General features: G+C 46.0%; 2 protein-coding genes and 1 long non-coding RNA gene across 21 annotated transcripts in view; 2 read left to right on the top strand and 1 right to left on the bottom strand.

The window, feature by feature from the left end:
• Positions 1 to 14360, bottom strand: part of LOC109575115 (liprin-alpha-1-like) — a 32530-nt gene extending 18170 nt beyond the window's left edge. The window contains exons 1-2 of one of the 11 annotated variants that reach the window (XM_070785533.1): positions 12604 to 14360; positions 1432 to 9720 (exon numbers count right to left, since the gene is read on the bottom strand). In XM_070785533.1, the coding sequence (XP_070641634.1) occupies positions 1432 to 1447 (16 nt within the window). In that variant the 5' untranslated portion in view covers positions 1448 to 9720; positions 12604 to 14360. Of the gene's footprint in view, positions 1 to 980; positions 11471 to 12603 lie in introns of those variants that run through there. The other 10 variants (XM_070785534.1, XM_070785535.1, XM_070785538.1 and 7 more) reach the window with 10 other exon arrangements.
• LOC109578038 (liprin-alpha-1-like) overlaps positions 1 to 24162 on the top strand; it is a 392515-nt gene that overhangs the window by 206522 nt on the left and 161831 nt on the right. The window lies entirely within an intron of this gene.
• LOC139182046 (uncharacterized) overlaps positions 15196 to 24162 on the top strand; it is a 31386-nt gene continuing 22419 nt past the window's right edge. Inside the window, exon 1 of the long non-coding RNA XR_011565632.1 lies at positions 15196 to 23375. This is a non-coding gene — a long non-coding RNA (uncharacterized lncRNA). The remainder of the gene's footprint in view (positions 23376 to 24162) is intronic.

The following is a 24162-nucleotide window of genomic DNA, read 5'->3' as shown; positions in this document are numbered from 1 at the left end:
AAAAACCCCCAAGAGCAGGAGGCCATGTCCACCTCCTCTTTCTCCACTGTCTACACAGTCTGCCTCACACTCACCTTGTCCATCCCGGGAGCAGGGGTTCCCCACTTCTGACAGCACCAGCCTCTCACCTTGGGGGAGCTCTACCAGCAAGTCCAGCCATGTCCCCTATCCATATTGCAGGGCACGTGCTCTCCTTGAACTCCACCCACTGTGGTTTCGGACTCCACCTGCCAGTTTCTGGCTCTGCCTTTGTCTCAAATGATATCCCCTTACTCTAGAAGAAGGCTGGGTTGGGGCCCTGGACTGTGAGGATCCCCTAAGTACACAAACACAGAAATATGCGTATGGGCTCCAAACTGTCTCCTAAGTCAGGCTTCAAGCAGTAGCGATTTCCTACAGATGAATGAATGTCACCAGTTAAGCACTTAATGACCTTTGCTAAAGTTTGTCTCTCACTTGTGACCATTTTTCCGTGAAGAAGCCAAAGAAACATTTAAATACTTAATAAGAATTACCACCCCTCGAACAATGAGGAAGAAAAAATCAGGATGCTCAGTAATCTGCTCGCCTCATTCACAAGCCAGGTGATTCCTCCCACCACAGTCAACGGCAAGTCATGTCTCAGTCTCCATTCATGTAAAAAAGACTACAGGTCATTAACCTTCTGCGACTCTTCCGAAACATCAGTGTCACAGTCTGTCAGGCCCCTCAAATGAATACACCCAAATATCAACTGGTCGCCCCCACACTTCCAAATCTCTGCCTGTGGTTTTGAGTGTTGTCAATACTGTGACTACCACTCCATGGTACCAAGTTTGACCCTAAGGAACGATGCTTGTCTCTTCCCTCTCGCTGGTCACGAAGCTACAGGCTCCTTGAGGTGCGACCATGAGCAACACCCAGTCATACTGTCCACACACCAGACAGGCCCTTGTCACACTCGACAGCGCTGAGGGGAGCTGCCCGGGGGAGCAGCCTACCCATAGTGGAAGGGAGCCCCTCGCACTCTCATCTGGTCCAGTTCAGCTCTCAGGGTTTCCAGGTTTAGAATCAGCTGGTCCTACGAAACAGCAAATGACACAGCCTGCACCGCTTGCTTTCCTGATGTAAAATGACTTGCACCAAAATGTGCAGAACAGGTTATGTGAGTAGGTATCCACTCCGAACATTTTAATTCTGAGAAAATGTTCTCTAGGAGTCCCTAGAAAATATAAACACTCAGAACAATATTCACCCATAAACCACAATGAGGAGGAAGTTCCATCTCAGGCGCAGAAAAGGTTTCTCTGGAGGAAACATGGCAAGCCATTAACAACGATGAAGTCTGTAGAGAGAAGCTCGACTTCAGGCGGGGGTTCGGGTCAGGGGGACACAACTCACTCTATTGCCCTCACTCCTCTCGTTGCTTTAAACGGTCTCCATGGAGCTCACCTGCATTCCTGGGCATTCCTCACATTCATTCCTCTACAGCCCACTTCACTTCCTTATGGGGTAAAACAAGTCAAACGGGCCAAGTTTCCGAGTCACTCGACTCAACCTGGAAGCTCTGTGCTGTCGGCCATGGCAGTCACTCGCCTCGTGCAGCCCCTGAGCACGTGAGACAGGCTGGTGCAACACTAGATGTGGAAATCACACAGAAGATTTCAAGACTCACAGTGAAAGAAGGATGTCAAGGAGCCCATTGGGTTTTAGGAAATTTTTGATTGTGTAGGTGGCTCGTATTATCTTTCTGACGCACAGCACAGTCCACGTGAAGGGCTCACGCTTTGTCTCAGCTTTCAGGTGATCCCAGAAAGGACTACTCAGAATTCTGAACCACACATAACAGCCACACACTCTAAATTCAACTATAATGCAAACACATTCAGTGTTCAAAACCAGAAATGCTATACGTGTTACAGCAGTGGATTAGCATAAGGAAAATGTAACTTGACTTCTGCTAAGCATCTGCTCAAACTCATGTCCATTGAGTTGGTGATGCCATCCAACCATCTCATCCTCTGTCATCCACTCTCTTCCTGCCTTCAATCTTTCCCAGCATCAGGGTCTTTTCCAATATGAAAATTCATATTAAAAAACTGGAAATAATTACCTCAAGCATTTTTTAAACGTAATAACAAAGTTGGCAAGGCTGTGTTTTATAAAATGAGCATCAATTCAATTTCAAGGTTTAAAAAGCTGTTTTAGAATCTACTGTATAAAGAAATGGAGAGAAGAATGATCTAGTTGAGATTGGCTTTGTGTTAAAAATTGCTGAGATTAATTGATGGGTCATGGGTATTTATTATACTACTCCATCCACTTTTGTGCATGTTTGAAATTTTCCATTGTAATACATTTAAAAACAGTTTATTTTCTGTTAGAACAGAGTCTTCTCCAGCAACACAATTCGAAAGCATCAGTTCTTCAGGGCTCAGCCTTCTTTATGGTCCAATTCTCACACCCATCCGTGACTACTGGAAAAACCATAGCTTTGACTATATGGATCTTTGTCAGCAAAGTGATGTCTCTACTTTTCAATATGCTGTCTATGTTTGTCATAGCTTTCCAAGGAGCAAGCAGTTTTTAATCTCATGGCTGCAGTCACCGTCTGCAGTGATTTTTGAGCCCAAGGAAATAAAACCTGTCACAGCTTCCACAATAAGGCATCGGCATTCAAAGATTTTTAAAGCAAAACAAAAGTTGACTTTGAATTGGCTTAGTCATAAACAGCATCCTGATCTCAACAGCCTCTGAACAGCAGTTCTGAAAGTAAGGAAGAGCACCCCTGATCCGGAGCCACTGAGCTCTCTGCCTAAGCCGGGAAGGCGCCTCACCACAGGTCTCACAATGGGAGTCAGAACCACTGCCCCCGGGAGCCCGTCTTTGAGGCTCTGCAGTCCAGGCCCAAGAACACAGGCATAGTGGGGACAGTACTAACATGTGAGGCTGGACCTGGGATCCCCACTCCATTTCCTGAATGGTCTGTATCGCCGTGTGGCCAACCTTTCCAGGAAACCTCTCTCAGGACTCGGTGATGTGAGCCTCCACCATCACCCTTTCCTGACGCACCTTCTGTCGCAGCGCAACTACGGTTCTCGTCCTGCCTAGGAGCAGCCATCCTACACATACACCGTGTCTGGACCAGCAGTTTGGCATGTGGGACTCCAGCGCCACGTCCGAGGCAAGCAGGCTCCACACCTGGGCACCATGCCTTCAGTTTCATGGGCCCTGGGCTGGCACCCTCAGGTTTGTCTGAGGGGCAGTTGGGAGGTCCACCTGTATCCCAAGCAGCTCCCAGACTGGCTGGTCAGAGCAACAAGCAGCCTCTTTGAACGTGGGGACGCCCTGGCTCCTGCCCACCGCCTATGGGCGACCACCTCTGGCCCTGCTCCCGAGGAGGTGGGTGCCCGGATCAGCAGATGGGGCCACACATGCACACACTCGGCGGCAGAGAAGGGAGCGGCGGAGAAAGGCAGCTCTGGCCCCTGCCCAAGCCGTGTCTCCTGCCCAGACGCCGCCTCCCCGTCAGCACAGGCACCCGCTGCAGCTCCTTGTTCTCCTCCAGTTGGGCCTCCATCTGGCACAGCCTATTCTCCATGCTGCCATGACTCTCTCCCGCCTGTCCGCCAAGAACAGCATCAGCTCCGCTCTCAACGACCCTGTCCTGACGGCACGCGGGCTGTGACCGCAGGGGCGGCAAGCAGACCATGCTCTGTGTGGACCACCGGCCCCAGGTTCGTGGGGGGCATGCCCGCATGCCTGCTCACGCAGCCTGTGCAGTTTTGTGTGTGACGCGTGGCTCACGGAGGGTGCTGGTGACCGGCTCGTGAGAGAAGACGTGCTCCCCTCTGCCCTGGGCGCCGCAACCGCCGCCACTGCGCCCCCTCCTCGGACTGCATGTGGCAAGCCAGCGCAGGCAGCAGGACGCGCGAGGCACACATTCTACCTTCCTAAGCTGGGAAGGAAGTTTGAACCGTTTAGCCTCCTTAGTGGCAGAGCTTCTGGAAGACAAAAGGTCGGACTACGAGGCCAACCGGGGAAGGACAGCAGAGATGCCAGCGGGGAGGAGAAACCAAGCCTGGAGAAGATCACAGGCAGAAGGGCGCCCCCTGGCGGTTGTTAGTGACCCTGCTCTGGGAGGGTCTGCGAGCACCCGACACCGCCCACCACCCACCAACGGATGGACGGCCCCTCAGCTGCTCACTGAGCTCCGGGCAACGCTCCCAACAGCCACGCCAGCACAACCCCGCCTGACTCTTCATCACCAGCCAGTGCCCACCGGCAGTGCGGGGCAACACTTTCCCACCAGAAGGACAAGGTGGCTGACTGGCTGGCTGGCTGGCAGTGGGGACGATTCCCGTAGCAGCACCACATCCCTGGAATGTTTTTCATAAATCATGACCCCCACAGACACGACCGCCAGAAACATCATGATTCCACATTTCTTCGGGCCTGAAGATCTGAGGGTGAGCAAACATCACTCGACTTGTCTGACTGTATCACTGTCACACATCCCTTCAAGGAGCGGAACCTCAGAAAACTCGAGAAGATGGCCAGGCAAGCTGCCTCAGCAGAGCCCACACAGCATGCTCCCATCGCTCTGAGAGAACGGGCTCCACAGATGTCACCAGACTCGTCTGAGGGAATCAGAAGGAAATTTCAGCATTCAACAGGCAGGTGGAGGCGGGGATGAACTGGGAGACTGGGGTTGACATATATACAGTACTGATACTACACATAAAGTCAATGAGTAAGGACCTAGTGTACAGCACAGGGAAGTCTACTCAGTGCTCTGTGGTGAAGTAAATGGGCAGGAAATCTAAAAGAGAGGCAGATAGATAGACAGATAGATAGATAGATGATTGATTCACTTTGCTGTACAGCAGAAATTGACATAGCAGTGTAAAGCCACTATACACCAATTAATGAATGAATGGATGAATGAATTTTTACAAAAGGAGCACAATGGGCCCCCTAGAACTTGTGGAAAGGAGGAGTCCACACCCAGGGTGCGGCACAGCGCCAGGGCTGCCCTCATGTCGGTCCACTGCCAACGGACTGCCTGGACCAGGCCTCTTCTACCCCAGAGACCTCAACGCAGAGGTGGGGAGGCAGCCAGTTGTGGTCTCTCCAGTGCTCTGCTCTTACTCACGCAGCCATCCCAAGGCTGAGATCACCGGGAGAAGAAGGGACCCACAGTCCACCTCAGGCAGACAGGACCGCCATCACTCACTTCGCGGATGTCCCACTGCAGTTTCGTGTTCATGTCCTTGGACTTGAGGAGGTTCTTCCTGGCCGTGTCCAGGTCTTCCTCCAGATCTGTAACGTGGAAAGAGAGGGCTGCCAGGCACTCCTTCAACTGGCTCTCCTCCTGTGACTGCTTTTCTATGACTTCCTGAGTGCGATCTCCTTAGTCAGGTCTTACTCGTGGCTTAGAGAGCCGTAGGAGGGTCTCTAAGGGGGAAAGGAAGCCTTAGCCTTGTTTTGACAGGGAAGGAACACAGCACTTCCAGGCAATCGGTGAGGTCAAAACAAGGCACTAAGTGTACAAATCCAGGATGGATGGGTGGCTGGTACCTTCTCGTCCAGGGCCTTGTGGTGCTCAAACAGCAATTTCAGTGCCCTGAGCACCTCCACCTCACTGGTCATGCTAGCTGGGGACTGTGCCTGCCACTTGCCCACTGTAATCCAGAGGGATGGAACGTACCGGGAAACCAGTAACCCCAGGTGTTCCAACAGCAGCTGCAGGGCAGGGCCAAAGGGGCACTTTCAACCTCATGCTTGACTTCAGGGCCGATAACTCCTTTCAGCCTCACGCTACAGCTGGAAACATGCTAAGGCACGTTGGAATCCTGCCAGTTCAGTCTAAAGTTAAGAGTGGACTTCCCCAGGGGCCCAGTAGTTAAGACTCCACCCTTCTGCAGGGGTCATGGGTTTTAATCCCTGATTGGGGAACTAAGATCCCACACAAAGTGTAGCGTGGACAAAAATGTAAGTTGAGAACTCCCCTCTCAAAGGTACTAAAATTACATTAGCTCTCATCATAAATTTGGAGTAAGGTATGAGAACCCCGAACTGATCCACCCTGGTCTGCTCAGTGGGAAGATGTGAAAAATGACTTGAAAATCAGACAGAGTTTAAAGACAGCAACACGGAGGCTAGCGGTGACCCACGTGGGGCAAATGTCAACACATGAGAATCCCCCTACTGACCCTGGTGTTGCTTCTTTCTGCTTTCAGTTCAGCAATTTCCTCTTCTCTTTTAAGAAGCTGCTCCCTGCATATTTTGAGTTCTACACTAGGAGTTGGAAACTCCTAGAAAACAGTTAAAGGGGAAACTAAATGCAAATATAAATTAAAAAGAGAGAGAGACTGTGAAGACTGACCCTGTCAAGTCTCTCCAGGCTTCACACAAAGGATCTCCTTGCCCTTCCAGAGAAGAGGGGGTCCACTGACCCCAAGACCACATAGACCACCACAACTCAGACTGGCCTTTGGCCTCCACCTCGACCTGGCAGGCACGTGGCAGGGGAGAACCCAGAATCCAAGCCTGCCTTCTCAAGTCCCAGGGACGTCTGAGAAGCTTTCCAAAACATAAACCTAACAACAAAGTGGATAAAGAGATTCTTAAATGACACACAGACCAATGACCTAGAGCCACTGGGGAGAGTGAAGAATAAAGGGAAGGTCTACAAGGCCACCAAGATTTGGAGTGTTCCTCTGGGACAAAGGTGGATGGCACCCCAAGGCCATCTGTTAGCCTGACTCCACTGAAGCCACCCAGTCATTCAGTCAACTGGTTAAAATGTTAAATTTATGTTATATGTATTTTACCACAATTTACATGCATGCAGGGCCGTCCACGTGGTGAACTTGCTCAAGCTGAACCACACGGAGTCTTTTGTTCTTCTATTTTTCTTTGCAGAAATAGAAAGATCCTGGACTACATATCCCCTACTACATACTGAGTGTCCAGCACCCAGAACAGTGCCCAGCACTTGTAAGAGGCATGTAGTAGACATGTGAAGCTATGAGGGTGTATGTCATACACGTAAGCAGTAGGTACCCGTCATTAAAATACTGGACACATTGGTCCGTGGTTTGTAAGATGGGAGACATTAACGGGCTTAGCCTTTCTGCTTCAAGGACTGACTCTCTAGCTCGATCCTCATGCCCCAGAGACTCTTCCAGCCAGTGTATTCTTTCCTTGGAAGAAGGGAGACGTTAAGGGGCTTAGCCTTTCTGCTTCAAGGACTGACTTGATAGCTCAGTCCACATGCCCCCGTGACTCCTCCAGCCAGTGTTTCCCTTCTTGTGGGGCCCCCGCCCATCCTCTATGCAGCACCTGCACAACCTCTTACAAGGTAAACTGCTGGGGTCGATCCTGCCCACTAAGGCCAAAATGCCCTGGCCAGCAGGGCCCACAACTATGCTAACAAAATGAAACACAACCCCAACGCTTCACTGGGTGAGGGCCAATCCGACGGGCGTAGTCCCTGGCTGCTCTCACCTTGTTGAAGTCTTTTAATGGACTGGAACCTGGTGGTCTAGAGTCGATGATGAGAAGGTAAAGGAGAGAAAAAGGCTGATATTCCTTGATTTATGCAGAAAGCCAATAAAGCCCCCGACATGGGACTTGCTCTGTTCACGGAGGCCTCAGGTGCCCTCTCGATGGAGTGAAGATGGAGAGCACCTTCTCGAGAGGGTCTTAGAAGCCCGGGTAGGAAAGTGAACTCAGAGAGCCTCTGCGCTCCAAGAGATCACCCTGAAAGAGAGAGAGAGAGAGAGAGAGAGAGAGAGAGAGAGAGAAATACATGGGGACCAGAGCTCTGATGGAGCAAAGGTGTTTTAATCAACATGGTGTGGAAATATATACTGTCTTACAAGGTAGTTATTCTCAGCAAAGATAAAGATTAAAATTCCAGACTTACAAAACATAGGTGATCCATATTAAAGGGAAAGAGAGTTGTATACGATCACTTTTACCATATGGTTCACAGGAAGGAAGAGGGTACTTATCACTGTATAGAAAAACTAATGAAGGAAATGCCTGGATTCTTCAGCCCGTGGGAGAGGCTTGCCTCTCCTCTTCAGGAATTAATAAGGAGCAGAGAATTCCTGACAGATCCAAAACAGCACACAGGAAGCCTCTTATTAAATGCTTCCTGACAATTCCCTCTATTTTATTATATTTGTAAAGAAAAAGGTCTTGACCAAATGAATTTGGTTAGTATTAACCAACCTTATAGAAAGGTGACGGTAAACAACAAATAAAATTATCAAGACAATCACCAAAGCTACAGTTCCAGACCCGATACTGTGGGTAATACTTTGAAACCATCCTCGTGGGTCTAGCCCAGGTAATTTGTTCAGCTAAAGTTTCCAAATTAGGGGAAGAGGGCAGATTTTTAGAAAAAAGTTTTAAAGATTTTCTTTTATAGTAGTTGTACATTCAGAGAGGCATTATCACGTATATTTATTAAATGAAATTTGATTTGTTCCCAGTTGTAGGCACTGTGATTGACGTGAACAGGAATAACACAAAAAGCTTAAAGAAATAGAGGTGTTAATACAAGTATATAGTTTGCAATTAATACAAGTTACAGAATGTAAAAGTCTTATTAAATTGTAAATTTTCTATGGCTATAACAAAAGGAAGTGGGACACAGGCCTGTATAAAATATGACTGACTGTAGCGAAAGAAATAGTTATTGTGACGACTGGTCCCTATGAAATGTCCGGTCCAAGTTCCAAGTTGTTCTGTGCTCTGATGCTTGCAGCAAGTTTCCAAATGGCCCATTGTTCAGGCCCACTCTGTTTATGGAGGACGATCTTAGGAGGAGGTGGGGCTAATCCATGGTCAAGTCACTCAAGAAGTCGTTTGTCATAGTAATGTTCCATCATAGTGTCAGTGACCTTCCATATCACACACAGTGTTGTTAATATCATCTGAGCAGTCAGATAACCACATACCATGGGGTCCCCAAGCAACAATTGTATGATTAGCCACAAACATTGATTTTCTTGATTGGTTTGACATTTGTCCCAAGGAATGGGAGTATAAGTAAAGTTTTTATAAGTAAACCCTTTGCATAAAGTTCTTTGTTCTTTCCCTAACTCTTTCCCGAAAGTTTCAGTAGTATAAACATGGTTTACAGACAACGAAAGGGCAGTAAATAATCCAAGCAGTGTCTGAAAGTCTTCTTTTGGAGGTAGGATGAAAGCCCAAATTTGTCAGCCCAAATTTGTCGGCTGACGTTTATGCACAATTTTGCTGGGCCCGTGCACAAGGGAAGGACTTCATAGCCTAAAGAAATATTAATTAGTTTTCTTTCCTGCCCAGGGTATGAAGGCCCTTTCATGTACTAGGGAGAAAGCATATGTATAGAGTCATTAGTTGAAATGATTGGTCCTCTCTCCGTCCATTCGACCACCTGCAATAGAGGGGGGTTGGGTGTTAGTCTGAGCTTGAGCAGGGGGAGGTACAGGCCAAAAGACTGAGCATTGCCGGGAGAATGTACTCAGGACTCGGAGGCAACCCCTGTTGAGAGACCAAATTTTCAGCTTGATTAGTAGGGCTTTTATTTGTCTCCAAGTGAGGAGATCATCGGGGTGATGCCGTCGAAGGCGGTGCTTTCTGGAGATCTTTGGAGCAGACACGGCCCGTATTGGAATTTCTTCTTCCTGGGGTTCTTATTTCATCTCCATTTTGAATGCCGGGGGCCCCCTTGGGTTGAATCTTAAGAAGAGGTTAAAAAATTTAAAACAAATAAAGCTGTAGTAACAATAGTTATAGGTTTAGAAAATATGTTAGAAGCTAGTAAAGTCTGCTTTAGATAAGGAAGACAGTAGTGTACCTGTGTATTCCCCTTTTTAATTTTTTTTATTTGTAACTTTAGTGTGTGATGTGTTTATTTTGACTATGTCTTGTGTCTGTGGATTATAAGGAATACCTGTAATATGTATTTATTGATAGGTATTACAATTTTATGAGGATCGGAGCCAATTAGAGTTTTAGTCCTAATTCTTCCATTGATAACGATTAGAGCAATTAAATCAAGGTTGGGTGTAAGTGACTTTATTTCCATAAAACGGATATAGATCCATTTTACTGGGTCTTCTTGTTGGGCAATAAGTCCTGTGGGAGAATGAGAGGGGAGTATAAACAATTCTAGAGGTAAATCTATTTTGATGCGAGTAAGAAATTGTTTTTGTAATTTATTTTGCACCAAACAGAGTTCTTCTCGTGCCTCTTGAGAAAGTGAACAAGGGCTATTTAAATCAGGATCTCCTTTTAAAGTACTAAATAGACTATTCAGTTGATAATTAGCAATGCCTAAAGAAGGTCTAATCCAATTAATATCCCCTAAGAGCTTTTGAAAATCATTTACGGTTGATAATTTATCAGCACGGATCTGAGTTAGTTGGGGAGTAATGCGTTGCCTATTAACAACGAACCCCAAGTAATAGTATGGTGTAGAGGTTTGAATTTTTTCAGGGGCAATGATTCATCTAGAGTTTTTAAAGCATAGTTGAGCTATATCAAACATGTGTTCAGTGTTTAAGATAGATGGAGCCGAAAACAATATATCATCCATATACTGAATAACAAGAAAGTTAGGAAATTGCTTTCTCACAGGCTCAAGGGTTTTGGCTACGTAGTACTGACACATGGTGGGAGAATTCATCATCTCTTGTGGCAGTACAGTCTATTGGTACCGTTTATGAGGTCTAATATGATTAGGATAAGAGAGAGAGAAAGTGAATCTCTATTGGTCTAAAGGGTGTAAAGGTTTATTAAAAAAGCAATCTTGTCCTGGTTGCAATGCACCCATAGGTTTCACAGATGCACTAACTTTTCTAAGGTCTGTTAGGAGACGCCATTTGTTAGGTTTTTTTTTTTTTTTTTTTATGACAAAGATAGCAGAGTTCCAAGGAGAACAAGACTCTTCAATATGTTTTAATTCTAGTTGTGCATCTATAAGTTCCTTAGCTGCCTGTAATTTCTCTTTCGTGAGGGGCCACTGCTCTGTCCAAATAGGCTCGTCATTCTTCCAAGTTATTTTAATAATTGTATTGTTTGTTAAATGAGGAGGGGCCCCCAGGGAAAATGTGGAATGTATATCTGAGTATGTCATATCTTATATCTTTTTATTAAAAGCATATATCTCACTTTTCCTTAGCAACTATGAAGTGTCTTGTACATTAGCATTTTATAGATTGGTGAATATATTTATTACATATAAATATATATTTATATTTATATATATCAATATATTATACATTATAAAATATATTTATTAATAGTTTAAAATCTCTTTAGTCTTTCTGTAAGAAAAACTTTTTGTAAGAGGAATTTAATGTTTAGTAATTAATGTTTTAAAATCTTATTTTATTTGGAAATGACCTAGCTATTTAATAAACTTTTATTATTTAGTTTAGTAGAACTCTAGAAATTTAAGTTATTCCAATCCTAAGAGACTATTTTAGATTATAATAACAGATTACAATAATAGATTATTCTATTAAAAATATAATAACTTTTAATAGTTTATCCAAAAGTTTTTATCTCATATATATATATATATATATATATATATATATATAAAGAGTTACCTTTTTGACAAATTTAGTTTACCTTAAACCTAGGCATAATAAAAGTATTATATAATGTTGATGATTTAAGACATGTCTTAATTAGATTAGCAAACAATTATATTTAAATTATACTCATATGTAAATAATTATATATATTTAATATTTTTCAGTTCATGTGAATTTGAATTTAAATAGAGCTCATTAACTTCATAGTATCTAAAACCAAAGCTGGTATATCGATGGCAGCACTGCCAGATGTTGAGGGTTTCAGGTAAAAGATGGAATTTGTCTCAGGTTTTTGCTGAAGGGGACCTGGGGGGTCCCTGCTTGCAGTTTTCTGGAATAGGTTTCCTTTCAATGTCAGATTTAGACTTACAATCTTTTGCCCAATGCATTCCTCTACTGTAGCGAGGGCAGATTTTTGGAGGTCTTTTATCTTTATATATTTTTCTTTTCTTTTTTTTTTTAAGCTTTCTTAGGGCTGTCCCTTTTCAAATGGTTCTTATTTCCACATGTAAAGCATCCTTTATTTCCCTTTCTTAAGGCAGCAGCTATTGTTTCAGCTACCATTTGCATCTTTTGAGTTTCTAATCCTAGATTGCGACAAGCCTTCAAATAATCAATAGTCCCTTTCTCACGAATTGGAGCCATAGCTTTTTGACATCCCTGATTTGCATTATCACATAATGCAGGTAATTTGCAAGTAATTAAAGGTGTTTTAATCAACATGGTGTGGGCATATATACTGTCTTACAAGGTAGTTATTCTCAGCAAAGATAAAGATTAAAATTCCAGACTTACAAAACATAGGCAATCCATATTAAAGAGAGAGAGAGTTGTAAAGCAAATAATTTCTCTAGTTGCCTTTTGGCTTCTCCAAATACACTACGGGAAATAGCAGTTTCTAATCTAGCTAAAAAATCAGCATGCATTTCGTTAGATCCCTGAACTTTAAATAAGTGATGAATTAAAGTAGAAAAGTGATGGGGCTTTCCAGCCTTTTTACCCATGTCTTAGTACTTACCGGCCTCAATAGGCCCTGGGGTCACTCCGTCCAAGAATCTGCCTACGTGCACCAAGTCCCTGTTCTGGGTGCCACTTGTTGAGGTCCTTTAATGGACCGGAACTTGGTGGTCCGGAGTTGACGACAAGAAGGTAAGGGACAGAAAGAGGCTGATATTCCTTGGCTTATGCAGAAAGCCAATAAAGCCCCCGACACAGGGCTTGCTCTGTTCACAGAGGCCTCAGGTGCCCTCTCAATGGAGTGAACATGCAAAGTGCCTTCTCGAGAGGGTCTTAGAAGCCCAGGCAGGAAAGTGAATTCAGAGAGCCTCTGCAGAGCTCCAAGGGATCAGCCTGAAAAAGAGATAGAGAGAGAGAGAGAGAAAGACACGGGGACCAGAGCTCTGATGGAACAAAGGTGTTTTAATCAACATGGTGTGGAAATATATACTGTCTTACAAGGTAGTTATTCTCAGCAAAGATAAAGATTAAAATTCCAGACTTACAAAACATAGGCGAACCATATTAAAGAGAGAGAGAGTTGTAAACAGTCACTTTTACCGTATGGTTCACAAGAAGGAAGAGGGTACTTATCACTATATAGAAAAATTAATGAAGGAAATGCCTGGATTCTTCGGCCAGCAGGAGAGGCTTGCCTCTCCTCTTAATTCCTGAGTATTCAGGAATTAATAAGGAGCAGAGAATTCCTGACAGATCCAAAACAGCACACAGGAAGCCTCCTGTTAAATGCATCCTGACATCACCTCAGGCCACTCTCCTTACAGGACTTGGGCCGAGGCCAAGTTCTTCCTTGTCTTGGCCTTTGCCTTGGGGTTGCAGCACTGAAAAAGCGCCCACAGGCGGGCCCTTCTGCAACCCATCCTCGCGGATGGGGGCAGCCCCCCACTCGGGGGCAACTGCTGTTTCACGGTAGGATACCTCCGCTCCTGAGCTATAACCACCAATCTCACACTACAACCACTGCTATTCACACTATGACCACCGCTCTCACACACACTGCTCTCACACACACCACTCCCACACTATGACCACTGCTCTCACACTATGACCAATAGCACCACTGTCTCAAGGAGAAATGGCACGAAGGCTCTGCCTCCAGCACGTCTCCCAGGAGCCCAGAACCGGAACCCACTCAGTCACAAGGGGCTCTGTCGTAACAGGGGGGCTGGGCTCAGGCCCACCGTCAAGGGTACAGAGAGGGGGGACGGGCTGCCAAAAAGATGACAGGTGAGTGTGGGGTGCGGGAGAAGGAAGGCCGTGCCCATGGCTCAGGCCCCCTGTCAAACATGACCCTGCAAGGTACTGGGTCACAGTCGAACCGACCAGTATAAACTCTTTCAGAAACCACCACCCCTGGGAATGAGCACGTCTTCTAAGTGGGCTTCTGCACCCCTTTAAGCCCCAAACAAGCCTCCAGTGAGGCTACTGAAAGGGCACCCATGAACTCAAGGGCGTCCCCAGAATCCACCCGGCTGAGGAGGACTCACCACGCTAGCTGCCCCTCACTCTCACCCTGAGCTCAGTCCTCCCTGACTGACTCCCTCACTCAAGCTCAGCAAGGGCTTGACCAACCTCGCTCCAGGTACTTAAAATGAACCCACAGTGGGTACAGGGGTTCATTCAACCTGCTGTGAACTCATCCTTTTAACTTCAACCCTGGGCTGTCAGATGACTCTGCTCCGTGGGGGCTGCAAGGTGGAGGTTCAGGGATGTCCCTGCCTCGAGCCGTGACAGCCAGTGCCTCGCAGACGCCACCAGGTGCTGCCCCACCCTCCACCCCCGAGTCTCCCACCCCTCTCCTGGCCCCACTCCCACCCTTGCGGCTCTCCACTTGCCAGGGCACAGGCCACTTGCTCCTGGCTCAGCCTGGACCTCTGCTGTCACTTGAGGGCCTCAGTCCCCAGGGTGCTTGGGGTCCTATATCCACCCATCTCACCAATTACACACTCTGGGAGAGACAGAGTACAGTTTGGGGTCCTGCCCACAGTTCACCCTGAACACGTTCTCTTTTTTTGGCTTTATCTACTGGAGTTCTCTGAGATGTGTTTTTAAAACCTCAACTGTTGCTTTCAAAAAGACTGTAAAATCACTGTGCTCAACTTTAAGAATAAAATCTTCATTTTCCACCTTAAAGTAAAACTGGAGGGAAAACTAAAAGCAGTCATTTTTTCAAACTGAAAAAGAAAACCCACATGTGACCATGTCACAGAATACAGGTCACGTAACCCCTCCCTCCTCAGCCTTGGCCTCCACCACCAGCAGCCCATCGTCTCAAGGCCTGCCCTGGGCCGGCAGGGGCAAGGGAAGAGGGGAGACCGGCTCCTCTGTCTCCAGGCCTCGTCGGCTGCTTGCTCCACCTCCTTCCCAAGTTCACGTGGCACTGAAACAGCCTGGGCAAGCTGGGGATTCTGACCAGAAACACAACCGTGGGTACTAAGCAAGGACACCTGGTTCTTGTTTTCCCCAGTATCAAAGTTGATCAATACAAGTACTGTGACTGTTGCATGTGGCTTCAGATGACAGACTACACCCAGGGTGTCCCCACATCCAGTGACAGATGCAAGCAGCTTGTAGGTCAGCCTACCGAGAACTAGAAAAGCTAAATACAGTTTTAAAAGAGGTCCTTAGGCAGCCACAATCCAAGATTTCAAACAAAAGGGAAGCCCAGTGAGGGAACTGAAGACTGAGAGGCCCGCTCCTTCCCTTGGGCCATCTGAACAAAGCCGACTCTGCGAAGAAAAGGCAGGGAAAAAGTCAAGCAGAGGGGACTGGATAACACAGCTCTGGATGGTTCCTTGGGCTGGGAAGACAAAAATTTGTGTGCAGGCCTAGAGAATCAGTTCGGATATCAGAAAATGTACCCAACACTCTGCCCGAACTGGTTGAGCACTATCTGTCACCTCGTGGTGCTCAGGAGACAGATGGTGGGCTTCAGGACCTGCTGAGAAGAGGGCGGCCCTGGGAGGCAGCCCAGGCTTCCAGATGGAGACGCTGGAAAGCTCCTCCCTGGGCTCGGGGGGAAAGGTGGGTGAAGGCTGCTGAAACTGAGCTTACAAGGAACCCCCAGCCTCAAGTCCCTCAGGCCCTGAGTGAACAGACAGCTCTGTCCCCACTGGAGGTCTGTGTCAGAGGAGACTCTGGAGAAGACAGCATCACTCAGAACCTCTAGGGTTTTCCAAACATAATGTCCAACATGCAATCAAAAAAGCAAAAGAGGGTGTAACAACAAACAGGACCAAGAGAAAAAAAAAAACTGAACCAGATCCAGAGGTATCAGATGTATATCAGCATATCAGAGGTATGCTAGAGGTATTAGATGCAAATGTCACCTGTTGAAAAATATACTTGACGAAAGGAAAACTTTCTGAGAATCAAAACTGACTCTCGAACTTTACAATAACAGTGACTGAATTTAAGAACTCAGTCTCTGGCCTTAACATCAAATTGGACATAGCTGAAGAGATGATCAGTGAACTGAAGGATGGGTCAGGTAAAAATATATATAAGAGAGAAAAAAAGGATAGAATATATTGAAGGAGCCCCATGTTAAACTACGTTGTTAAAAAGTATAAATGGGGACCCTCATGGTGGAGAAAAGAGAAAGGGGAATAAGAAATGCCTCCAGGGGTTGAAACGAAAGAGCCTCTTGATGAAAGTGAAAGAGGAGAGTAAAAAAGCTGGCAAAACTCAACATTCCAAAAAATGAAGATCATGGCATCCGGCCCCAGCACTACGTGGCAAATAAATGGGGCAACAATGGAAACAGTGACAGACTTTATTTTTTGGGCTCCATAATTACTGTAGACAGTGAAATTAGAAGATGCTTGCTCCTTGGAAGGAAAGCTATGCCAAACCTAGACAGCATATTAAAAAGCAGAGACATTATTTTGCCGACAAAGGTCATTTAGTCAAAGCTATGGTTTTTCCAGTAGTCATGTATGGATGTGAGAGTTGCCCCATGAAGAAGGCTGAACGCCAAAGAATCGATGCTTCTGAACTGGGGAGTTGGAGAAGACTCTTGAGAGACCTGTGGACTGCCAGGAGATCCAACAAGTCACTCCTAAAGCAAATCAGACCTGAACATTCACTGCAAAGAGTGATGCCGAAGCTCCAATATTTTGGCCACCTGCTGCGAAGGACTGACTCATTGGAAAAGAACCTGATGCTGGGGAAGACTGAAGGCAGGAGGAGAAGGGGACGACAGAGGATGAGATGGTTGGATGGCATCAATGACTCGATGGTCATGAGCCTGAGCGAGCTCGGGGAGTTGGTGATGGACAGAGAAGCCTGGTGTGCTGCAGTCCATGGGGTCGCAACGGGGCAGATACGGAGCGACTGAACTGGCTGACAGGGACAGTGGCAAGAGTTGGTTCAAGAATCAGACCACTGACTCAAAAATGAAACCACACATTGGTTTCAGCAGCTCTGCAGGTGCCTAAGGCAAGAACAGCATGTTCAAGCGCTCAGAGGAAAAAGGTGTGGCTTTTAGTGGCACAGCAACACTGAGAGCTGACTTTCCAAGAACAAGGAAGTCAGAAGATAATGGACTGGCATCTGTAAAATGCTGAAAAACAAATAACCACCAACCTGGAATTCTATACTCAACAAAAATACTCTTCGAATGTGAAAGCAAAATAGAGACTTTGAGGGCAAAGGGAAATGAGACAATTCATCACCCACACACATGAACTAAAAAAATATTCAGGCAGTGCTTTGGGAAAAAGAAAAGTAGTCTATGACGGAAATATAAAAAACAAGTAGAGACCAACAACGAGGTAACTGTGAGGGTAAATATTAACTCTACAAAACAATGATGTTAACGCCAAATATATATCTAACAGTTCAAAGTGTAACAGTGACAAGGAGGAAACAGTCGAGTCAGGGAGGCAGTAAAGTACTAAGTTAGGCTTGAGTGTAAAACACACGCTGTGTCTGCAAATATGCACCTAACAACCTGACAGAGGAGCACAGAACTAGAGAAACACTTCAAACTTCTAAAAGAAGGCAAGAGCAAAGAACACAGACTAGGTGGGACAAACAGAAAACACACAGCAACATGGTGTCTACACACTGAATATCAACATTATAAACACAGCAAACACTCTCATTAAAAGATAAAGTGTCATACTGATTCCAATGAAAACTGTACACTATTCACAGAGCTACATGTTAAGATGGAATATCTTTTAGACAGGTGAAACTAAAAGATACCCAGGCCAACAAGGACAGAAAACTGATGTGGCAACATCACTGTCAAATAGTCTCTAAAGAAAGAAGCATTTCTAGTGATAAAAAGGAGCATCTCATACTGACACAAGTTCAGTCTAGCAAGAAGATGAGGATTCTAAATTTGAATGTACCTAATAACATAACCTCAAAATATCAATACATAAAAACTGACAGAAATAGAAAAGGAGTAACAGCCGAGTTCATAATCCCAGTGGGAGATATTAAAGACACCTCTCTCGTGGAACTGGGCCCCCTGGTATGTAGTCACCTGCAGCCATGAAGTACCTGAAATATGGCTGGCTCTACAATGAGATGCGCTGCAAGCCTAAAACACATACTGGATTTTAAAGACTGAGCATGAAAAAAAGAATGTGAACTATTTCATTAGGTTTTATCATGTTGATTACACACTGAAATGATATTTTATGTGTGCTAAAATAAAATATATTACAGGTAATTTCACCTACTTCTGCTTTTACTCAATGTGGCTACTGGAATCGGAATTACATGAGTGACAAGCCTGATCTGACTGATACACATGGAACATTGCATCCCACTGATACATATTATTTTCAAGAGCCAAAGGAACATATAACAAAAAGAATATATATTGGGCCATTAGGAAAGCACAAATTATTTCAAAGGACTGAAATAATGCAGGGTATACTTAGCGATTGCAATGGGCTGATGGTTTATGGGCCCTCAAACTTCATCCGGCAGGTGGTGATGATCCAAGGAGGCAGGCACTCTGGGAGGGGTCAGGCCAGGAGGGAATGGGCTCCTGTGCTGCGAGAACAGGGAGAAGCAGCAGGCAGTCTAGGAACCAGGAAACAGGCCTCACCAGACGAGGCACCTGCTGGTGATCTTGGGACTCCCCAGCCTCCAGGCCTACAAGAAACAACTTTCTGTTGTTTATCAGCTAGTCTACGGGATTTATAACAGTAGCCCCAAAAGCCTACAACGGGGCTCTTCATGGAATTAAGCTAGAAATCAAACAAGGGTCACTAGAAAAACCTCCCCAAACATTCGGAAGTTAAATGACATACTGCTTGAAGAATTTCCTGATTAATAATTTTAAAAAACACAATGAAAATTAGAAAATACTTTTCCATAAAAGATAATGAAAATCTGGCTTATTCAAACCTGTGGGATGCAGCGAACTATGTTTAGAGGGTAACTTAAAGCCTTAAACAAGTACACTGGAAAAGAAGGAAGGCTAAAAATCAATTAAGCCTCCCTCCCAAGAAACCAGAAAAAACACCATAGCGAATGAAACACAAGGCAGATGGAAAAAAAAAAAAAAAGAAAGAGCAGAAAACAAGGAAACAGAAAGCAAATATGAAGTTTCTTTAAAAAGAAAGCCAAAAGTTGGCACTTTGAAAGGAATGATAAAAACTGATAAACCCCTAGAAAGACTTAGTAAGAAAAAGAGACAAAGCACAAATCACCAGCATCGAGGGTTTTTAAAAGGGGAGACAACACATCTTGCAGATAAGAAAGATATTATGAACCACAGTTCACTTACTAACTGGAGAGTCTGCTCATCTCAATAAATTCCTAGCAGGGGGGGAAATGTTTTACTGAAATAGACCCACGAAGACATACAATATGAGAAAATTTTATTTGCATGAAAAAAATTACATCTGAAATTAAAAGCCTCCCCACAATGAAACCAACTGGTTTTGCCAATCAGTTTTTCCAAAAATCTAGGGAAGAAAACAGTAGTCTCACAGGAATTCTCGGGGTAAACAAGGAACACTCTGCAAACTTGTTTTATAAGACTAGCATAACCTTGATACTAAAACCAACAAGGAAGAAGTACAAGAAAGTAAAATTACAGACTCTGAGTATAGATGAAATAATCCTAAATAAAACACTAACAAGTAAAGTCCAACTGAAGGAGAATACATTGAGATCAGGTTGGGGTTGTTTTAGAATCACAAAATTTTTAAAAGTTAAATCACCACATAAAAGAAAAATCACCTGTTTCAAAATCTGCAGAAGATAAACTTAAGAATTTTTAATGTAATAATTTTAGTTCATGACTAAGAAAAAACTGCTTAGTAAACTAACAGAGAAGAATTTACATATTTTGATAAAAATATCTACAAAAAAGCTAATATCCTGTGTGATGGTGAAATAGTGAAAGCTTTTCCTCTGATAATTGGACAGAGACAAGGATACTTATTCTCACTACTTCTGTTCACCACTGTACTGGAGATCCTAGTCCGTACAATAAGTCAAGAAAAAGGAAAGGGTTATCACAGTTGCAAAGGGGAAAAAAAAGAACTTATTTGCAGACATAATTGTGTATACAAAAAAAAATACAATTAGAAGGATTTGAAGTAAGTGGATTTACCAAGGGAATATAGACAAGTCAATTCTATCTCTATTAGGAATTTATAATGGCATTAAAAATATCAAGTTATCTAATTAAACATGTGCAAAACATACAGCAAACTATAAACTTCTAAGATAAATAAGATCTAAAAAAATGGAGAGCTATCTGTATTGTGTTCATGGATTATAAGAACAACATAAAAGGCACACACACACACACACACACACACACAGAGTTAATCGTGTGAGGCGATGCGAATGTGGGGCAATCATTCCACGACGTCTATGGGCATCAAGTCATCACAATGTAGACTTGAAATACACACAAACTGTATCTGTCAATGACTCCTTAGTGAAGCTGGGGGTCTAAAATCGGCGCTTGGCACCTGGTAGCTGGCAGGTGTGGGAACCGGGGTTCACATGCAGGCTGTACACACTCTTAATCACAGGTGAGACTTGAGGCAACCCAGCAACTCTCCATTTTTTTTTTCTGTTTTGCTCTGTTCCCCTTGCCATTTGTGTTTAACAGATACCCAGTATCGAGTGAGCAGCGTCAATGCAGCAATAATGTTTTCCCATCTAAGGCGGGAGCATGTAACACTAGCAGACTTCCCAATCGCCCTGAGATAACTGGAGTGCCCCATCACAACAGAGAGCAAAGAAACACGACAGTCCCCGAGAGAGAGTTGCCCCACGGCAGGGGGAACTAGGTCCACCAGACGTCCCAAGGGGACGCTCAGGGGCTTGGAGCCCAGGCTGGGCCCCTCAGCTTGAGACCACACTTGCCTTTCCACCATTCTGCCGGTCCTGGCAGAAGAAAGCCAGGCCATGGAAGGGGGAAGGTGTGGCTGGCCCGTGGGACTCAGGGCAGGACTGACTTCCGTCTGTGCTGGGCTCCATGTCCAGTCACCATCCTTGGTGTGTACAAAGCTCTTGAGATCATTGTAGGTTTTTGGCAAAAAAGCAATGGAGCTGAAGTCACTTAGGATGGCTTTTAAGGAAAAAAATCCTCACTGAGGATTCCCTCAGCACCAGCCTCGGCCCCTAGTGAGATGCAGACTCCTGGTCATCCATGGCTGTGCCCGCAGCCCACCAGCTCCAGGAAAGGACTCCGCCTTCTCTTCTCTGTGTGCCATGAACCTGCACAGTGGGCCTTCAGAACCTCAGGAGACTCACCCCACCCCCACTGTAGCCAGAACCCTCCCCAGGCATTAAAACAGCTGTGGAGTCACTTTGGCCCAAGCCCTGGTTACGGATCCCTAGAGCCCACTACAGCCTCTACAGCATGATTAATCAGGCCCTTTACACACAGATTGCTGCCTGTCAGATCTGAGCTTTGGATTCATGGTCAGCTCTGTCCCTCCCGTGGCAGCCAGGTGGGCCGCAATGCAGACAAAGGAGCTCAGGAGCTGAGTGTCAAGGGAAGCATTGAAAGGACAGCGATGGATGCAACCTGTTGCAAACTGAAGGAGGGTCCCTGCATGTCTCAGAAACAGCCTCTGGTGTGCAGGTGTGGAGGAGGGCCCCCACGGTGCAAAGGAAAGAGAGGTACTCGGGGGCAAAGGCTCTTGGCCTCTCCGGTAGCAGCTCCAGGTGGTAGCTCGTGAACAGTGGACAGCCAATGTGGTCACATGAGCGTGACACTTATTCCCTCACAAAGAAAGAGAAAGGGGGCAGGGTGTGGGAGTAGCCGGAGGGTGTGGTGGGGAGGATGAAGAGAGGTGTCCCTCCTCTCTTCAGTGCAAATTGCTTTTGTGAGTCTCAGAGCTGCCAGAAGGCAGTTACCAAGTCAGGTCCCCACAGTATCCAGTGTGGGCTGGGTGCCTTAGCCCCCGTCACATGGACAAGCCACACCACATGGCTTCCCTGAGTTCTAACAGAAGATCGGGGGGTTTTGTCTAGGTACACACTTCCTTGCTGTAGCTGTGTTACCCACTTCTGTGAGCCCCCGTTTTGTCCTCTAGATAAAGGACATCAATTGCTACCTTAGCAGGTTGCCAGCTTAATCCCATGAAGACTAATTAGGGTAATCCTACAATTAATATCTGGCCTTAAGAGATATCAATGAATAGCTGGCCTTAAGAGATATCAATGAATAGCTGGCCTTAAGAGATACTGGGCTTCCCTGATAGCTCAGCTGGTAATGAATCCTCCTGCCATGAGGAGACCCTGGTTTGATTCCTGGGTTGGGCATGCTGATCCACTACAGAAGGGACAGGCTACCCACTTCAGTATTCTTGGACTTCTCTTGGGGCTCAGCTGGTAAAGAATATTCCTGCATTGCAGGAAACCTGGGTTCAATCCCTGGACTGGGAAGATCCCCTGGAGAAGGGAAAGGCTACCCACTCCAGTATTCTGGCCTGCAGAATTCCATGGACTGTATAGCCCATGGGGTTGCCAAGAGTTAGACATGACTGAGGGACTTTCACTTCACTTTCAAGAGATATGACCTGAATCCAGATTAAACTGAAGTCTCCCAGTATCATCTGGCATTTCTTCCCTGAAGCCAGCCAAAACTCACAGAGGAGCATTTCCAGGGTCTCCACGTAGCCAGCTGGACAGAAAATCCAGTGTGGTTCAAACAAGCTGACAGACAAGCAGGAGAGGACTCACGGGCAGACGGCCTCCCTCTGGCCTCAGGGCAGCTCCCGGACCACAGCAAGAACCGGCGCTCTCAACCCCTGGGCTCAGCAGTGCCCTCCTTCTCAGGCCGGCGGCTCTACCCTGACGGGCGCAGGAAGGCCACCAACTGCCCCAGGCTGACCTCAATCCCCTCCCACAGCTGTAGCCTGACCTCACCTGGCCTCACCCCTTCCGGCAGAACCAGCCCTCCTCTTCCCTTGATTCCAGTGTGAGGCCCGGCCCTGGGCCCTGATTGGTCACCACCCCAGTCCTGAGCCACTCACGGTGGCCAGGGAGGATGGAACACACCGATTGGTCAGGTCCAGGTCATGTGACCATACTCTCCAGGATACGTGCAAGCTGCTCACCCTGTGTCAGGGGTAGAGATAGTGTGATGCCCCCAGAGCAGGGCTGAGAGTCCAGTCCATGTGTCCGTGTGCTCAGTGTCCTGGGACGTGCCTGCACATCCTCTCTACACACCGCTTTGTCCTCTGCAGACAAAATATTCATGACACACCTCTTCCTTTCCCAAGCGCTGTTTCACACACCCACATTCAAGGGAGCAAGACTTCCTGTTTGAAGGTAGGTTTGGAGATCCTCTCTTAACCTCTGGACTTGTTTCTTGTATTGCTACCACTGCTACTGCTAAGTCACTTCAGTCGTGTCTGACTCTGTGCGACCCCATAGACGGCAGCCCACCAGGCTCCCCCGTCCCTGGGATTCTCCAGGCAAGAACACTGGAGTGGGGTGCTATTGCCTTCTCCAGTTTCTTATATTGTTCGAATAATTTATTCAGTCTAAAAACCCCCACAAGCACCACCATATGCTTGCTGCTTTGCCTATTCAGGATTCTTAGCTGTTCTGACAGAGAAGGCAATGGCAACCCACTCCAGTACTCTTGCCTGGAAAGTCCCATGGGCAGAGGAGCCTTGTAGGCTGCAGTCCATGGGGTTGCAGAGAGTCGGAGAGGACTGAGCGACTTCCCTTTCACTTTTCTCTTTCATGCATTGGAGAAGGAAATGGCAACCCACTCCAGTGTTCTTGCCTGGAGAATCCCAGGGACAGGGGAGCCTGGTGGGTCTATGGGGTCGCACAGAGTCCGACATGACTGAAGCGACTTAGCAGCAGCAGCTGTTCTGAGGGCATGGCCCAGGGGCCTCCCAAAGGGAATGAATTTTGTCCAAGGAAGCACCTGAGAGGCTGAATCACTGAATCACTTTGCTGTACACCTTAAACAAACAAATTATTGCAAATCAACAATACCTCAATTTAAAGAAAAGATATTCCCTCATCAAAAATTGTTCAAAATTTTGTAAAGTTTTTCCTTCAATTGTTGGTTTTTAGTATGTGCCTAATTGGTTTGGTGGTG

This window comes from Bos indicus, unplaced genomic scaffold (genome assembly GCF_029378745.1).
Source record: "Bos indicus isolate NIAB-ARS_2022 breed Sahiwal x Tharparkar unplaced genomic scaffold, NIAB-ARS_B.indTharparkar_mat_pri_1.0 scaffold_70, whole genome shotgun sequence".
In the NCBI taxonomy this organism is placed as follows: domain Eukaryota; kingdom Metazoa; phylum Chordata; class Mammalia; order Artiodactyla; family Bovidae; genus Bos; species Bos indicus.
The sequence above is the reverse complement of the archived record's forward strand: the minus strand, read 5'-3'. Positions and strand labels throughout refer to the sequence as shown.